Source organism: Gasterosteus aculeatus, chromosome 8 (assembly GCF_964276395.1).
Source record: "Gasterosteus aculeatus chromosome 8, fGasAcu3.hap1.1, whole genome shotgun sequence".
Taxonomy (NCBI): Eukaryota; Metazoa; Chordata; class Actinopteri; order Perciformes; family Gasterosteidae; genus Gasterosteus; species Gasterosteus aculeatus.
This window is the reverse complement of record NC_135695.1, coordinates 13,228,537-13,242,908: the sequence shown is the minus strand read 5'-3', so window position 1 is coordinate 13,242,908 and position 14,372 is coordinate 13,228,537. Positions and strand designations below refer to the sequence as shown.

Genomic DNA, 14,372 nt, shown 5'->3' with positions numbered 1-14,372 from the left:
AGACACACACACACGGGCAACAAAGCATTATTAAGGTTTGAGTTAGCAGGATTTATCGTGACATCTTTCTATCTCTTTTGATTAAAATGTCTCCTTCTGACTGATTTATTGTGTTGAAATGGAGGATGGTGGGGCAGAGAGAGAGAGAGAGTGCGCGCCAGGGATGACATCATGTTTTCAGCTGGCGTTTCTTTCTGAAAAAGGTTGGCATCCACTGTGTGTGGGTGTCTGCATGAGTGTGAGAAGGAGAAAGCGTTGCTACAAAGTGGGGGGTCTGTATCTTTGTCCCCTCCCCCCCAGGCCCCTCGGTCCACCTGGTGGGTAATTGGACAACTGCACCAGCGGGATGTGAGAGTGTGTGTGTGTGTGTGCATGGGAAAGACTAAAAGAGCAACAAAAAAGAAAGAAATTGGTGAACAGGAGGGGAGAGGACACCTTTTTTTTTAAAGGGCGAGAAAAAGGCGAAGAAACGAGCTACTAGGAGATAGAGGCTTGGTGGAGCTTGATAAAAAACGGGGAACATATCCACAGGCGGAGCAGAGAAAGACTGGCAGCTACTGACAGATGGGGAGAGTGCCCTGCTGTTAGTGTATTTGTATGTGTGTGAGTGTGTGTGTGTGTGTACGTGTGAGAGAGAGAGGAGTGGGAGGTAATCTCCATCAAAGATGAAGCCGACTGCACTGAATGGCATTTAAACGAGAGTGAGCAAACAGAGTCCATGAAACATTTCAAGTGGAGGAAAAAAGAAAACATCCTGAAGGAGAAGAACATGCAGCAAACTGCCTTCATGTGCAACACGTTCAGATACGGAGCTTTTGCACCTTCGCTTTCATTTTTGGGAATATCAGTCTCACTCTCAGCGAGACAGAGAAGGCAAAAAGGAAGGGAACAAAGACAACTGTTTGACATCTGTCTGAGTGCAATTGCAGATGTTTTCAGAAAGATACTGAAATTATACTAGCAGACACTCAAAGCACCATGCAATCAAGAGCCGACAGCTCTGGTGCAACATGAGAAAAATCAAGTCCTCGTCGAAATATCTGGAGAGAATAGACTCACCGAGTATCAGAAACTCATGACAAAAGAAAAGAGTGGGATTAGGAAGAAGAATGCATTCACCTCGTCAATGACCTACAACAGAAAAATGACTGCATGACTGAACCTCCACAAAAGTTTGGTTACCGCAAAAAGACGGTGGAGGAGTATGCCTAAGCTGTCACAGCCACCGAGGGCCATTTTAAGCCATTTTTTTTGTCTCTGCTTATATCTTACTAATTTCATTATGATTTTGCAGTTTTTGCAATCGTTCCAATTCAAATATACAGTAACTTCTCGTGTTTTGCTAATTTGTATGGACATAAAGAATGTACCTGTCCCTCTTACGGAAGGCACTCATTAAAATTCACTTGTTATTTAACTGCTATATGAAGACACATGAATTAGAACTAGTGTATCCAGCCGCCTCTACCCAATTATTGTGACTTTTTCAGAGTTCCACTGACAGAAACAAGGGGGATAATAAGATTAGATGCAATCGAAATGAGACAAGGTCATAGCTCAGTCTCTTCTACGAAACAAAAACACACAGGCAAAAAAACACTCGGGGGAATTTGCACACATTTACTCGTTGCATAAACTTGACACTGAACCACTCCTATAGACACTGATCTACAGACATTCATGGATAGTTCTAACAAACACACCTACATGCGCGCACACACGCGCGAGAAGGATCTACAAACAATGAAACCCAAGGGAGAGCTTCCCCACTTCGCCATCACTCTTGTTCCATTTCTCTGCAGAGCCTCCTCTTGCTTTGTTTCTTTAATGCTGCTCTAAGCCCATCTTAACAGAGAAATGGTGCAGAACAAATCCTAAGCAGGAGTTGACAGGGCGGGATAAGAGACGCTCCTCTGTTACTAACGTGGGAAGTTTACAACGGACAACGTATACAGATGGGAATCGTGATTTAATGTTCTACTGTTTGGAGACATCCATGATTTTAAAATGCCGGCCTGGTGCTGATCTGCATCACGGAATAAAATCTATTCAACAGCTTCAGTACCATACAAACAATATTGCGCAAGACTGGTGGTTACTCTTGCAAGCTCAACCTCTTGATGTTCTAGTGAGAATAACACAAACAGCATACCTTTTGGTGGATGAAGATTCCCCCCCCTTTCCAAGATAAGACATCAAAAATTGAAACATGCCTTACAGGCTCGTACATGCTCACCAAAGGCAAACGCAAAAGGACAACATCAAAAAGCAGCTGAAGAACCTTGGTAGAAGGTACACTGGTGTGCCAACGCTTTATTTACTTGCCATCCTCCACCTTTGAGTGATATTCCAACCCGTCCGTCAGATACGAACGATGGACCTCAAAAGGGGCAACACATGAGACGTGCTGAGAAGCGCGCGACGCTAGCAAGGCTTGTTGGCGTCTTGATACTTACATAAGGCTTGGGAGCTGCTGAGCAGCAGCGATAGCAGCACAGTGGCGACAGGCAGCAGGAGAGGCAAGGAGAGGCGAGGAGCACCGCTGGTGGCCATCTTGGCTTCGTTAAGGGATGGGTGGGGGGGGGCCGGGTGGGACCGGTCTTAGACCCGGCCTCAGCGCCGAGGACCGGACTGGAAGGTCGGGAAGGTCTTCGCTCAGGACGGCTTGGCACTCTGGGGAAAAAAAACAGGCGAGGGACAAAAATGAGTAACTGTATTTAAAAAAGGAGGGAATGTAAACACTTCATTAAATGAAACTTTAAACGCTCCCAAAATATAGAGACTATGTGTGTGAGCATCGACACGGCCACCGGCCGAGAAAGGGTAAAGGTTCAACCAACGTGGTCACAACACTCTTTCAACGACTCGTGATAAAAACATGCTAGGTCATTGAGCTTTTCACAACACTATTGCTGGTGACACATAGATGAGAGTAATAGAGTGGAAGCAAAGTGTCACGCAGCTCAAGCCCTGTAACCTCCCCATCTCTCAACTGGCATCCACCCACATCCCTTAATTAGCAGGGGAGTCACTGTTTTGTCTTTTTTTTTTGCTTCCTAATCGCAGGATTTGGTCGTTATTTGCTTATCTCATTCCCTTGTAATTACACAACGACCCAATGATATTCTAGGCAGCGTCTCTTTGTTTTAGTCAAATTGCCATTAATCCCCCAAGCTGCACGGGAGGGCTACGAACGCCTCCCACCTCACACACACACACACAACTACGCACGTGGCATTTTGATCTCATTGATATGTCTAGCGCAGCATCGCGCCTCCACCAAGTGGTTATACATATTCTTTAATTAAATAGACGTGAATAAAGAGACAAGGAGAAGAAAGAAGTGAGCGATCCATGACACCAATATAATGAGATTGTCAGTTTCTCAAAAAAAAATGTCTGTGCCAGCAATAAAGCTGTAGAGACAAAACTGTTTCGTCTCAGGGGATCCAGATGTCAGGAGCCAGGTTCAAGCCCATGTGTCAGCATGTGATCTGCTTTAGCGTCCTCGTGCAAGACACTAAACTCCTCTCAGCTGCAGGGACGCTACTACACAGCTGAGCCCACAGGAGTGGTGAGGGTGCCTCTTTGGAAGTGAGATTAACTGCCTGCACACCGGGTGGTTAACAGGGTGCTATATAGTATAAACTGTGCAGCTCATCGTAGGTGGCCTGAAAAAGTGTAACCTTCATTTAAGGTAATATTCTGTCAACACAGTGTTTTGATCAGTGAAACTCTCCCTGAATGCTAAATAATATCTATGTCTGCTTACCGGCAAGTGGTTTTTGACAAGAGAAAGACAACTTTAGAGGCAAATGATTGCAATGAAATGTATAATGTAAAAAAATAAAATAATGATGATAAGAAAAGTAGATCACATTACTCAAAAAACAAATCATTATGTCTGCCATGTCAAGGTGCCACGTGGTCAGAGGAGCTGAAACATTTGTGCTCGTGCCTTGGGAGAGAGGCAGACGACCACAGCTAATTGCAGCGTAACCAAGCACCTCAGACAGCAGGCAGATGCAAGCCCCGCCCCCTCGCAGCCACCGGACCAGGCGCCTCAACTGACGCAATGAAACCGACGGACACATGCAGAGGCAGGCACGCTTAGAATTAAACTACAAGCGCTTGCCGCAAACCCATTCATGTCACAAACGCCTACTGTACAGCGATAGTGTACACAGAGTGTAAAGCCTCTGAAACATGCAGATATTGGAGAACACGCACACACACACACACACACACACACACACACACACACACACTCACTGAAACCCAAAGGGATAGATCAACAAAAGGTATTTTAACTCTGTGCCAAGAAAAAAAGTGGGTGTCTTTCAGAAGCTCATCTCATCTTTCAACACAATACTATACACACACGACCAACGTGTGGGTCCTCGCTTTATATATATATATATATTTATATATATACACATCGTTTTCCTTTTCTTGGCCTGGAGGGCAGGTAATGTCAGTGTTTAGAACTGAAAGGAAATGCAGAAACGTGAATAGAGCGAGTGTGGGAGTTTCACATTATCTATAGGCCTGTGAATGAGGCCCCTATTGTTCGGACTGTAAACATTGGTGGAGGTAGCAGGAATCTTGTCATGCCTGTAGGGAATTACTCTATCTATCCTGACAAAGTGCCTAGGTTATGATTTATGGCCCTCCCTTTAGGGCACAGTGCTCTATCTACACCTCTGCTTGCTATACAGACCTCACAACACAATTACAACAGCCATTGTTGTTGAATGGCTTTGCCTAACATGACCTATAGGGACAAGTTTGGGCTTTGGTTTAACCGCAGACACGGTCTACAAAGCTCACGGCTGCCGTTTCTGAACTGTAAACAGCTAAAATAGAAAAACATAAAGACGTTTGGTCTGAAAGATACAGGTGCCAATATATGGTCTTCATTAATACCTGAGGGATTGGGTAAGCTAAAGTATTAAATAGGTGAACTTGTAACCTTGCTATTAGCATGTGCATGGGAAAAGTTGTCAACCCTTGCAAAAATATTTCCACACTTTGCCTTTTGAAATGGGAAGTATTGAGCGTTCTTGCAGCAGAGACTGCAATCGATTACATATTACATACATACTCAGCGGTTTCCAAATTATAGGTTGTAATTTGGAGGAAACCGCTCATTGTCATGTTTTCGCGGATTTCAATGTGACAAGGACATCCGCAACAATAAAATGTAGCTATTTGGGAACTGTTGTTTTTACTTCATCCACTCCAGCTCCAGCTATTAACCAGTCTCCATGCTTCAATATTTGCAGGCAATACAGCAGCACAATTTCCACTGAGTAGCGGCAGTCAATGGAAATCAGGGACTCTCCCTTTGACATGGGCAAGCTTTAAATTCAGCTTGTTTCCCTGTGCAATATTGATACTAATGCATTTGATTATTGAGATTTTGAAAAGCAGCAAAGGGAAGGGTAACACCTACACACACTTACCTCATGCCATAATGGGCAAAAAAAAGAAGTGAAGAAGTGAATTGAGGTACACATACCTATATACGACCATGGTGGTTCTCATTTTAAGACACTGTGCAGTTTACATCAACTCATAGTCACTGTACTGTTAGAAACACACACACACACTGCAAAGATGCAGAGTTGTATTAACAAGGAAAAAACAACTATGACCGGAGGGACCACATTAATAATCCCTTTTATGAGGTGAACAATAAGCTCACTTCACACACACACACAGTTAAAAAGCCCCCAGTTTGGTAGGGCTTGATCATCAAAACAGCCTGTTTGATGTGTAGAACTTCAAAAAGAATGTTATTTCTCCATTTGTCTCGTCCCAAAGAAGATGTTGTCTTTCTGCAGGGGTACGTTGTCGTGCGTAGTTTGGTTTCTGCAATGTGTCAACAACACCACTGTTTGGCTACAGGATTGTTTACAATACGTCCAAAGCCTTCTCGCTTAAGCAATATTCACCAGACGAGTAGTATTAAGAAATATTATTTTTATCAAGGCCAAATGGTTCATGTACAATGATCTCAGAGATATTTATTTCATTTCTTCCTATTGAAATATGATTTAAGGCCACTATTGAAAAAACATCAGTGATCTTCTACAATAACTTTGCCTTTTAATAAAACCTGGGCAACATCTTTAAGGGACTCAAATGACTTTAAGAGGGTACACATTATCAAATAAAATAAAGAGTGTTTGTGAATGTCAGATGACAATAGAGAAATCCGTATTATCCATCTTTGTGCGTACTCTTGTCACCATCGTTGCTGCTGTATCAGAATATTTCCCCCCTGCAGTATTGCTAAGGTAACTATTGTTTTCTTTGATTGATTCTTTGGTTTGATCAGTTGATGGTTAAATGTGAACTGCCCAAAACTCATGGACAACATGAAACATTTACTAGCACCAAAAACATATTAATAATAAGAAACCCTTTCTCTCATTGTTTTTTGATTTTAAAGAGAACAAGGCTCGTGTACGACTGACTGGAATGAGCCAGTATATTGAGCTGTTTTCTGTTATAATAATGGAAAAATACTCATTTTCAAGCAAATCCCACCTTTTTCACGGCCCTACTTGAACTGATTTTTTGGTGTTTGTGTTCAGCCTCTACCGCTGTCTCTGCCTCTGAAGGCTTTTACCTTGGATTATGCTTTTTTACGTTTCAGCTCAGAGTTACAGACTTTTACATCAACCACTTTACTGCCTATCAGTGATTCCTAGCCTACCTTCCTACCGAAGGACTTTGTGTGTGTCCATGTGTGTTCTGATGCTTATTTGATGTGTCTCATAGGTCAGTGTTGTGCATTTGTGCCGCTGCGAATAATTTGGCCATTACAGATGTATAATATATGTATGAAACATGCACATATTTATGCATATGTATATATGTACACACGCATATAGTATGTATAGTTGATTTTATCATTTTTATTTGTGCATTTGGCATTTAAGAATGTTATGATTTAGAGTGAACTTATTAATGTGCCTCTACATTTATTCATATGTGTCTTGGGAGTAAGCGGAGATATACCCAGACACACATGCACACCCCTCAACCTCAGCAATAAAACAAGTCTATAGCAACCATCTGTTTTTCACCATGCTGAAATCCTAACGGTATTGATTCCATGTGTCTTTATTAAGGTCACCCTCTTTCTCGCTCTACCATTGTAGCTTTCTACATCCCAATATTGGCTACATCTTGAGGGAAAAATCGACCATGAGGGGAAGAAAAGCAACAGGGAAAATAAACCTGGTTTACACTGTCTATGATACCTTCAAGCTGCATATTTGGTGAGAGACAGAGAGGCTGTGAGGTATAGGTGTGTGTTCTTGTGCAAGGGAAGGTGTGTTTAGTTCCCAAATGCATCCAACTGATCAAACTAGTCATCCTTCAAATCCTTCATTTCTTTCTTTTTTTTTGTCCACCATCTAACCCCGTCCCCTAATCACCCTCATTTCCTCTCTCCCCTTCCCTTCTCCTCTCAAACTCATGCATACTAAACTATTCTTGCCATGCAGATGTTCGGTAGGGAATCACATGCATTTGCATGGAACTGCAGGACTATTATGTAAATGCCTCAGTGTGTATCTACCTCCCAGCTTCACTCTTTTGTTGCCAGCCTCTCCATACTGACATGCTGGAAATTTCAAAACAAGGCACACCGATCCGTCACCACCACGTGTGGGGAAGCCCTGTTGGAAAGAGCTGACGGGGTAGAAAAAGTCCCCCCCCCCCCTCCCTTCTGTCGCAAGATATCATCAACATTATCTTGTAAAACATTCAACTTTGTTTTTATTTCCGTGGCAATGCATGTCTGTTTATAAGGTACATAAATGGTGGGATAATGTCATTATTATATGAATTTAAAAACCGAATGGTAGCATTAGAATGCACTCTTTTGCAGAGACGCAGATGTAGAACTATGTGCAAATCAGAGTTTGGATTACATTTACTTCATCTTCCCATTATGTAAAATAATAATATTTTTGCAATGCATGATCACATTTTTGGGGGCCCAAAGTGTTTGAATACATAGAGGCGCCGTGCTGCCATGACCTCATTAAGAGATTGCAGAACTCGGTCTGTCTGAGCAACTTCTCCTTGGAGCAGCTTTCCCATGAGCTTTTGCCCTCAACTGTTCCAAACCTCCCAGACCCAGAAATGGTGCTTGACACCTCGCAGACACCTTGTGTCGGCCATCTGCTGCCCCCCTGGGAGCACCGTAACCTTTCTCAGGGATTTTATGAGCGTTCAGAGCTTTGCCTTCTTTAAGCAGATTTGGCAGCAAAGAACCTCAGTTTTGATTCCGGTAAAAAGATTGTTAACACAAAGAATATAGTTTTCTAAGGGCCATTATGAGTTCTGAGTCTCCCTGAGTAACAAAATTGTCGTTATGTCATGTTATCTGTTCTATGCTCACCCAGCCTTCGTGGTTTTTGGGATAAATGATTAAAAAAAATGACTGTCTGCCCGTCTCTGAAAGCAACTGGAGGTTTACAAAAAAGATTTGAGTTCAAATTACCAAAAAAACACTAAAATCTTAAACCTTTTGTTTTTCTCCATCTGTTGGCCGTAGTTCGATCGGCGGGAAATGGGTTTACTCCGAGCATCATGAGGCTGCCCTGTCCTTCCAATAAACACCCAGGGCTGTGAGGCTTTTAGCTGAAATCCACCTTGTTTGAGGTTGAGTGCACAGCAGCAGGCATCGGGGGCAGTGCAGTGGGAGCAAACGGATTGGCAGGTAGGAGGGATGGATTGCGAACTGACCTCCTAAATGTGGACTTTATTGCACAGCCATTTTGTTTACCCGAGAGGGCCGACTCAGTATCCGTCTCCCGTGTAACCTTGGCATACTGTGATGCGACATGTCGGCAGGTGTAATCCACAGACAAAAAGGGGCACTTGTTTATATTTTCTGACTCTCGGGGATCACACGGATTGCCAGGCTCCGTAACGGCGTTGCAGGTAGCACTGTCTGTAACCGCCATCAGCTTGGTTTGGAAGTCCGAGCCACTAATTGTAATTCATGGGGAGGCATTTAATTAGAGGCAAAGCGTGTAGGTCACACTTGGGAGGGAAGTGAGACGAGGGGTGTTGACAGTCCTTGATAATAAAAGGGGCAGTTAGTTTGGGGTGTGTTTGGGTGCCAGAGATCGTGGGGGTAAGAAGAACCGGGTGAAGGAGGGGGTGACACCAGGTTCCCGGCCCGCTGCCAACAGAGTCTGACAAAGCAGCGGCTGCCCCGAAGCTTGAAGGGCCTCAAAAATTACCATGTAAGTGGAGAAAGACGTTTTTAGTCTGGGACGCCTCATTTTCGTCCTGGAAATGGGATGCGGATAGGTGGGGGAATGAGATTATTCTAAATGATGGAGGAGGAAGCGGTGGAGGCGAGAAAGACTGGCAGTCCACAGTGTTTGGAGAATGTCTCCAAAACTCCTCTGTGTAATTGGCAGGGCTCACCATGAAACATTTTCTGTGTGGTTTGAGAAGTTTCATTTCCAAGATGAGATATATAAACCAATTTCAAAAAACGGTGACACCTACACAACAACATGATTGCTGGCATTCTAAGAAAATCACAACCCAGCAAAACTGGACCCATCTTTAACTCGCTGCCTTAAAAAAATTGAAAAGAAAATTGAGAATTGAACTGAATCAATACAGAAAATGAACAGAGTGTGATATTTTTATGGAACAAAAGTGAAGGTAAGACGGGAGCTGTCATGTAAAAATAAGTAAATTGCGTGTGCTAAAGAGGAATGTACCCACTACATCCAAGCATTATATCTGATAAGCGAAGAATATTCTTCTACCAAGGCATCAAGGGCAAAGTATTTTTCCACTTTATTTGACGGAAGTCGGAAAACACCTGTTGCAAATACGGGAAACCAAACCTGGATTATTTGAAAATTCCTCCGCTTCGGCTGTACAACTGTCCAGTCATGCAGTATCTGCTGCCCTGATATGCCTTTGCTCTTGAGAGATAGTTAATACTGGAAAGCCGACTCACTGCTTTGGCTGTGATCATTCAGTTACATATAATATGAGCCTCAAACCTTCCCTGAAGCAGGACTGCTTTTTCACTGCTCATATCTAAAGTTCTTTTTGTCCTGGCAGCTTTTTCGATTAGTCCTGTATGTCACAAGACTGTGAAAGAGACACACACAAATAAAAAGTGGCAACTCGCACACACACACATACAAACTATTGGCTCTGTTGCTAATAACCCCCCTCTTCAGCCAGGGGAGGGGGGAGGTGGTGCGGGGGGGCGTCATCTTCTTTAGGCTCCTTATTTTAAAATAAATTAATTGAAAATGGAGTTAATCTTGGTAATGTGCCTCTGAAAGTGGACCGGAGCCCATCAGCTTGCTAAATGGCATTTAGTAACCTTGCAGCGATAGCAGGAGCTTTCTAAGAATGAGCTATTTCCATGTGTGATTGGAAAAGGTGCGTTTTAATTCGCACTACTTTGTGCTATTATCTGACTATTGAACAAAGAAGCAGTGACCACAACTAAAAAGCTCCAAGCGAGCCAGGGCTGCACCAGACAGCTGAAGCAAAGGGCAAGGTCGACCCACGCTGTCACTACGCCTGTGAGTCCACCCATCACGGTACAACCACCAGCACCGCCACGGAAAGCGTGGGAAACACACCTGGTCTTTTACAACCAACAAAAGAACCACCAAAAAAAAAAGACGGACGGAACGGAAAACGATCAAATAAAAAAGCACCTTAAAATGGGGAATCACTGTAACATTTCCCACAAAACCTTCCCTTGTTTCTAGATAACCATCAGACAGCAGTGTGAGAAGCCCTGCGTCCTTTGGCCGCCCATGGAGGATCAAGCCGCCTCATGTGACCTTTGAGGCATTTAGCTAGTGGCTGGCAGATGCTGTGCGGGGGGGGGGGGGGGGAATTCAGTGGGAGGGTAATAATGTGGCATGATCCATATTAATGTATTCCGCCACAGTTAACTGTTGAAACACGGAGCCAGTGTTGTGAGCTGACCTTGTTTCCCTCCCACCCACCCGCCGGAATAAAGACTTTGCTTGTGTGGCAGACGGAGGGACATTGGGAATGACGGTTGTGGGCCAAAGCCAGGAGAATGAACATGATGGAGGTCCCACCAAACCTGCTCACACACACACACACACAAACACACGCTTAGCACATAAGGGAAGGCACTTTCAGTGGCCTCACACGTATGGCCTCTCCGACATTTGATCGATGCTCCACTCTCTCGCATTTACTCCTTGTCTTGTCTACAAAGTCAGCAATCACTCATTTGAGAACTCCTCGTATGACCCTTTCACTCCGGACAATGACCCTCCGCCACCACCATCCATTTATAAAAAAACAAAAACCTACACCCCGTCACTTTGTGTGTCATTTTGGGAATGAATTTCACTGGGCCCTGGGATGGGTGGGAGTTGAGGAGGTTGTCGAGGGCAAAGGTCAGAGGTCACACAGCTGGTATACCTCTTTAAATCCTATTTCTTTCTTTTTTAAACCACAGATTCCTTCACAGCAGGGCGCTACAGTCATCCATCCAAGCCTGATTTAACTCTGACAATGTGTATGAGGAAATTCTTCACATCTCATGTGTGTGTGTGAGTCTCCCCTCAAACTATGGGGCACCTATAAGATGTCTTTTTTTTTACAAGACTACAAAAGACAAGGTATTATTCTGCAGTATTCATTTTAAAATGGATGGGGTGGGTACCGGGTTTGTTTATCGTTCTGCATGCAGTACACATGTAGACTTTAAGTGGTGTTGGAGTGGGTGGAGGGGCTTTAAAATTGAGCAAGGAATGTATAAACAAGACCCCTTTCGCTCAGTCTCACTGTCCTTTATTTCCTCTGAGTATTTGTCATTTCACTACTTTCCACACCCATGCTGTGTATTATTGTGCTGTGTGCCAGGCTACACAAAGTGTGGGAGAGAGGAGAGAGAGGTGGGGGTGGGTAGGGGGGTGGTGGCTTCTCTCTCCTTCCTATAACTACGAAGAAGAAAACTGCCAGGCCACACACACGCTCACATATGTGCAACCTTACATATGAAGAATGGCTGGAAATAATGAGTAGTGAGGACGGCTGAGAAAAAAAAAAAGGTTGTTGACATACACAATGTGAGAGGAGTGAGAGGGATACACACACGCACACACACAGTGAACCGCAGATGAGTCTGACGATCAAGTCTGAGGTTGGGGGGGGTCACAGACATAATGGAGACGGATGAATGTATCATATTGAACCCAGACAAGGCCGCCGAGCCACTGCCAGCGACAGTGATCTGAGGAACAATTTATAACCAAAGAGGCTGTGTGTGAGAGAGAGAGTCACGTAACAGCATAGAGCACTTAGCTCAAGAGCACTTTGGCAGGGGTGGTGGTGTTTACTGTATTCCTTGTGCCCTTGAAACAGCAGCTCGTGGCAAAAACAAACCCTCCTGTCTCATGATTAAACCAAAAGGCTTTCAGTTCATTTCATTTCGGTGATTTGCACTGCGCCGGGCCAGAGAAAACGGGACAGAATTCTGGCCCACAACTCTGCCCGGGGGAAAAAAGCCCCTTAACTATATCATAGATGGTTTGACATTGTAATCTGGTTACGGAATACCATGTGTTTTACTATATAATCCATAACCAGGCTCTAGCTAGCTCTCAGTTAATGTAAAGTCACGGGACAGATTGCCTCTTGCTTTGGACTTGTGTGATCGGCTTTTGTCTTTGGACCCACATTACGTTCCTAGTGGATTCTTTGGGCCAGATGTCCACCGCCTGTATTCTCTTCTTGTCATTCTCACTTGCGAAGCTATCAGGAGGTAAACACAAAACTTTGGCCAAAGCTAAGACACAGCCGACGGGTCCCAATGTGTGGACTGAAAATGATTTATTCCATTGTCTCCTAAAGTATGAGCTCACCAAGTGGCCATAATCCATGGTGCGTCTTGGCCAACTTATCTTCATCACAGGCCAAGTGTTCTCCTGGTATGGACATTTTAAGCAGCAGCCATTGCAATGTATTACCTTTATCATTAATAGCATTAGTACAAAACGTGCTGGAGATGAATTGCTACATGGAGAAATTAGCTTGAACACTCCTTTCCAAAGAACGCAAAATGATTGTATTGTGCAAGAAAACACCATGGAAACTTTGCATGGAGTGACAAATTGACGCAAAAGGCTTATCAAGACCGCAAAGTGAAAACATCAGGGACGCAAACGTGAAGACAATGGCTGGGAATTATTAAACACTTCCATGCACACACACAACAGCACAAGGAACCGTGGGAAAAGAGTCACAGAGTGAACAAAAATTGAGAAGGAGCAAAAAAGATGACATGGCTGCCAGACTGCTGTACCACCAAGCTGCTCGTCCTCTTGGCCCAGACAGAGTGCTGGCTTTCACTCAACCAGGAGGCCCCGTTTTTTTTCTTTCGTTTTGCTTATTCACCATAAGAGTTGTGTACAACTTGTTCGCCTGCTCGCCTCGCAAATTTGGATCACCCTCACTCGCCGTTCTTTATTGGACTGAAAAAGACGGCTGTTCTTTTTCCAAAGCCTCCGGGCCTTGAAATGCATGCGGGCTGGAATCCAAAGCCCATAATCACAGCTAAGGGAATAGGCTGACAGGAGAGTCACGATTCCTAGCGAGGAAAGGAATGGAGAAGGAGAGGAAGAAAAGAGGGAGAAGAAGAGGTGGAAATAAACTCGGGAGGCTATCCTGAGAAACAACACATTTTTAGGCACTAGGCTGGAAAGAGTTTTGAGTCAAAACATTCCCAACCACCAGTGTGATTGGAGCTTGTCATTACACGTAAAATGGGATCTGACAGAAGCCCTTACATGAAGGAACGCAACGCGTGCGTCTTTTCGGGTTTTCCTGCTCGTTCTCTCTGAGCATGTCTAAAGGAGACAAAAAGAGTTTGTGTGAGCGCGACCATCCATGTGTGTAACTTTATGACTACACTACACGAGTGTGTTAAGCGGCGTGTCAATGCATGTGTAGGGACAGTACACGTGCGCGCGATATGTGACCGTGCGTGTGCTTTTGTGGCCTGCCACTCCGGCGCACCTCAAGCTGTTCGGCTGTCGTCAAGCTCGCTCAGCAAGAAGCAGGCTGCTCCATCTGGTCAACCCACCCCTCGTCTGTCTTCTCCAGAGACTCTGCGCGCGCGCGCGTGTGTGTGTGTGTGTGTGTGTGTGTGTGTGTGTGTGTGTGTGTGTGTGTGTGTGTGTGTGTGTGTGTGTGTGTGTGTGTGTGTGTGTGTGTGTGTGTGTGTGCGTGCTCTTGTTGTCCGAGCGTGTGCATGAGCAGGGCTTCTACGATCGTCGTGCATGTGAATAGCCACTCAGGCACACGCGTGT

The 14,372-nt window shown here is 44.4% G+C and overlaps 1 protein-coding gene across 10 annotated transcripts in view; it reads right to left on the bottom strand.

Moving 5' to 3' along the window:
* The window catches only part of ptprsa (protein tyrosine phosphatase receptor type Sa), a 198,195-nt gene that overhangs the window by 116,137 nt on the left and 67,686 nt on the right, over nucleotides 1-14,372 (bottom strand). For all 10 annotated transcript variants that reach the window (XM_078108268.1, XM_040185255.2, XM_078108270.1 and 7 more), the window contains one exon: nucleotides 2,457-2,673. In XM_078108268.1, coding sequence (XP_077964394.1) covers nucleotides 2,457-2,553 — 97 coding nt within the window. In that variant the 5' untranslated portion in view covers nucleotides 2,554-2,673. The remainder of the gene's footprint in view (nucleotides 1-2,456; nucleotides 2,674-14,372) is intronic.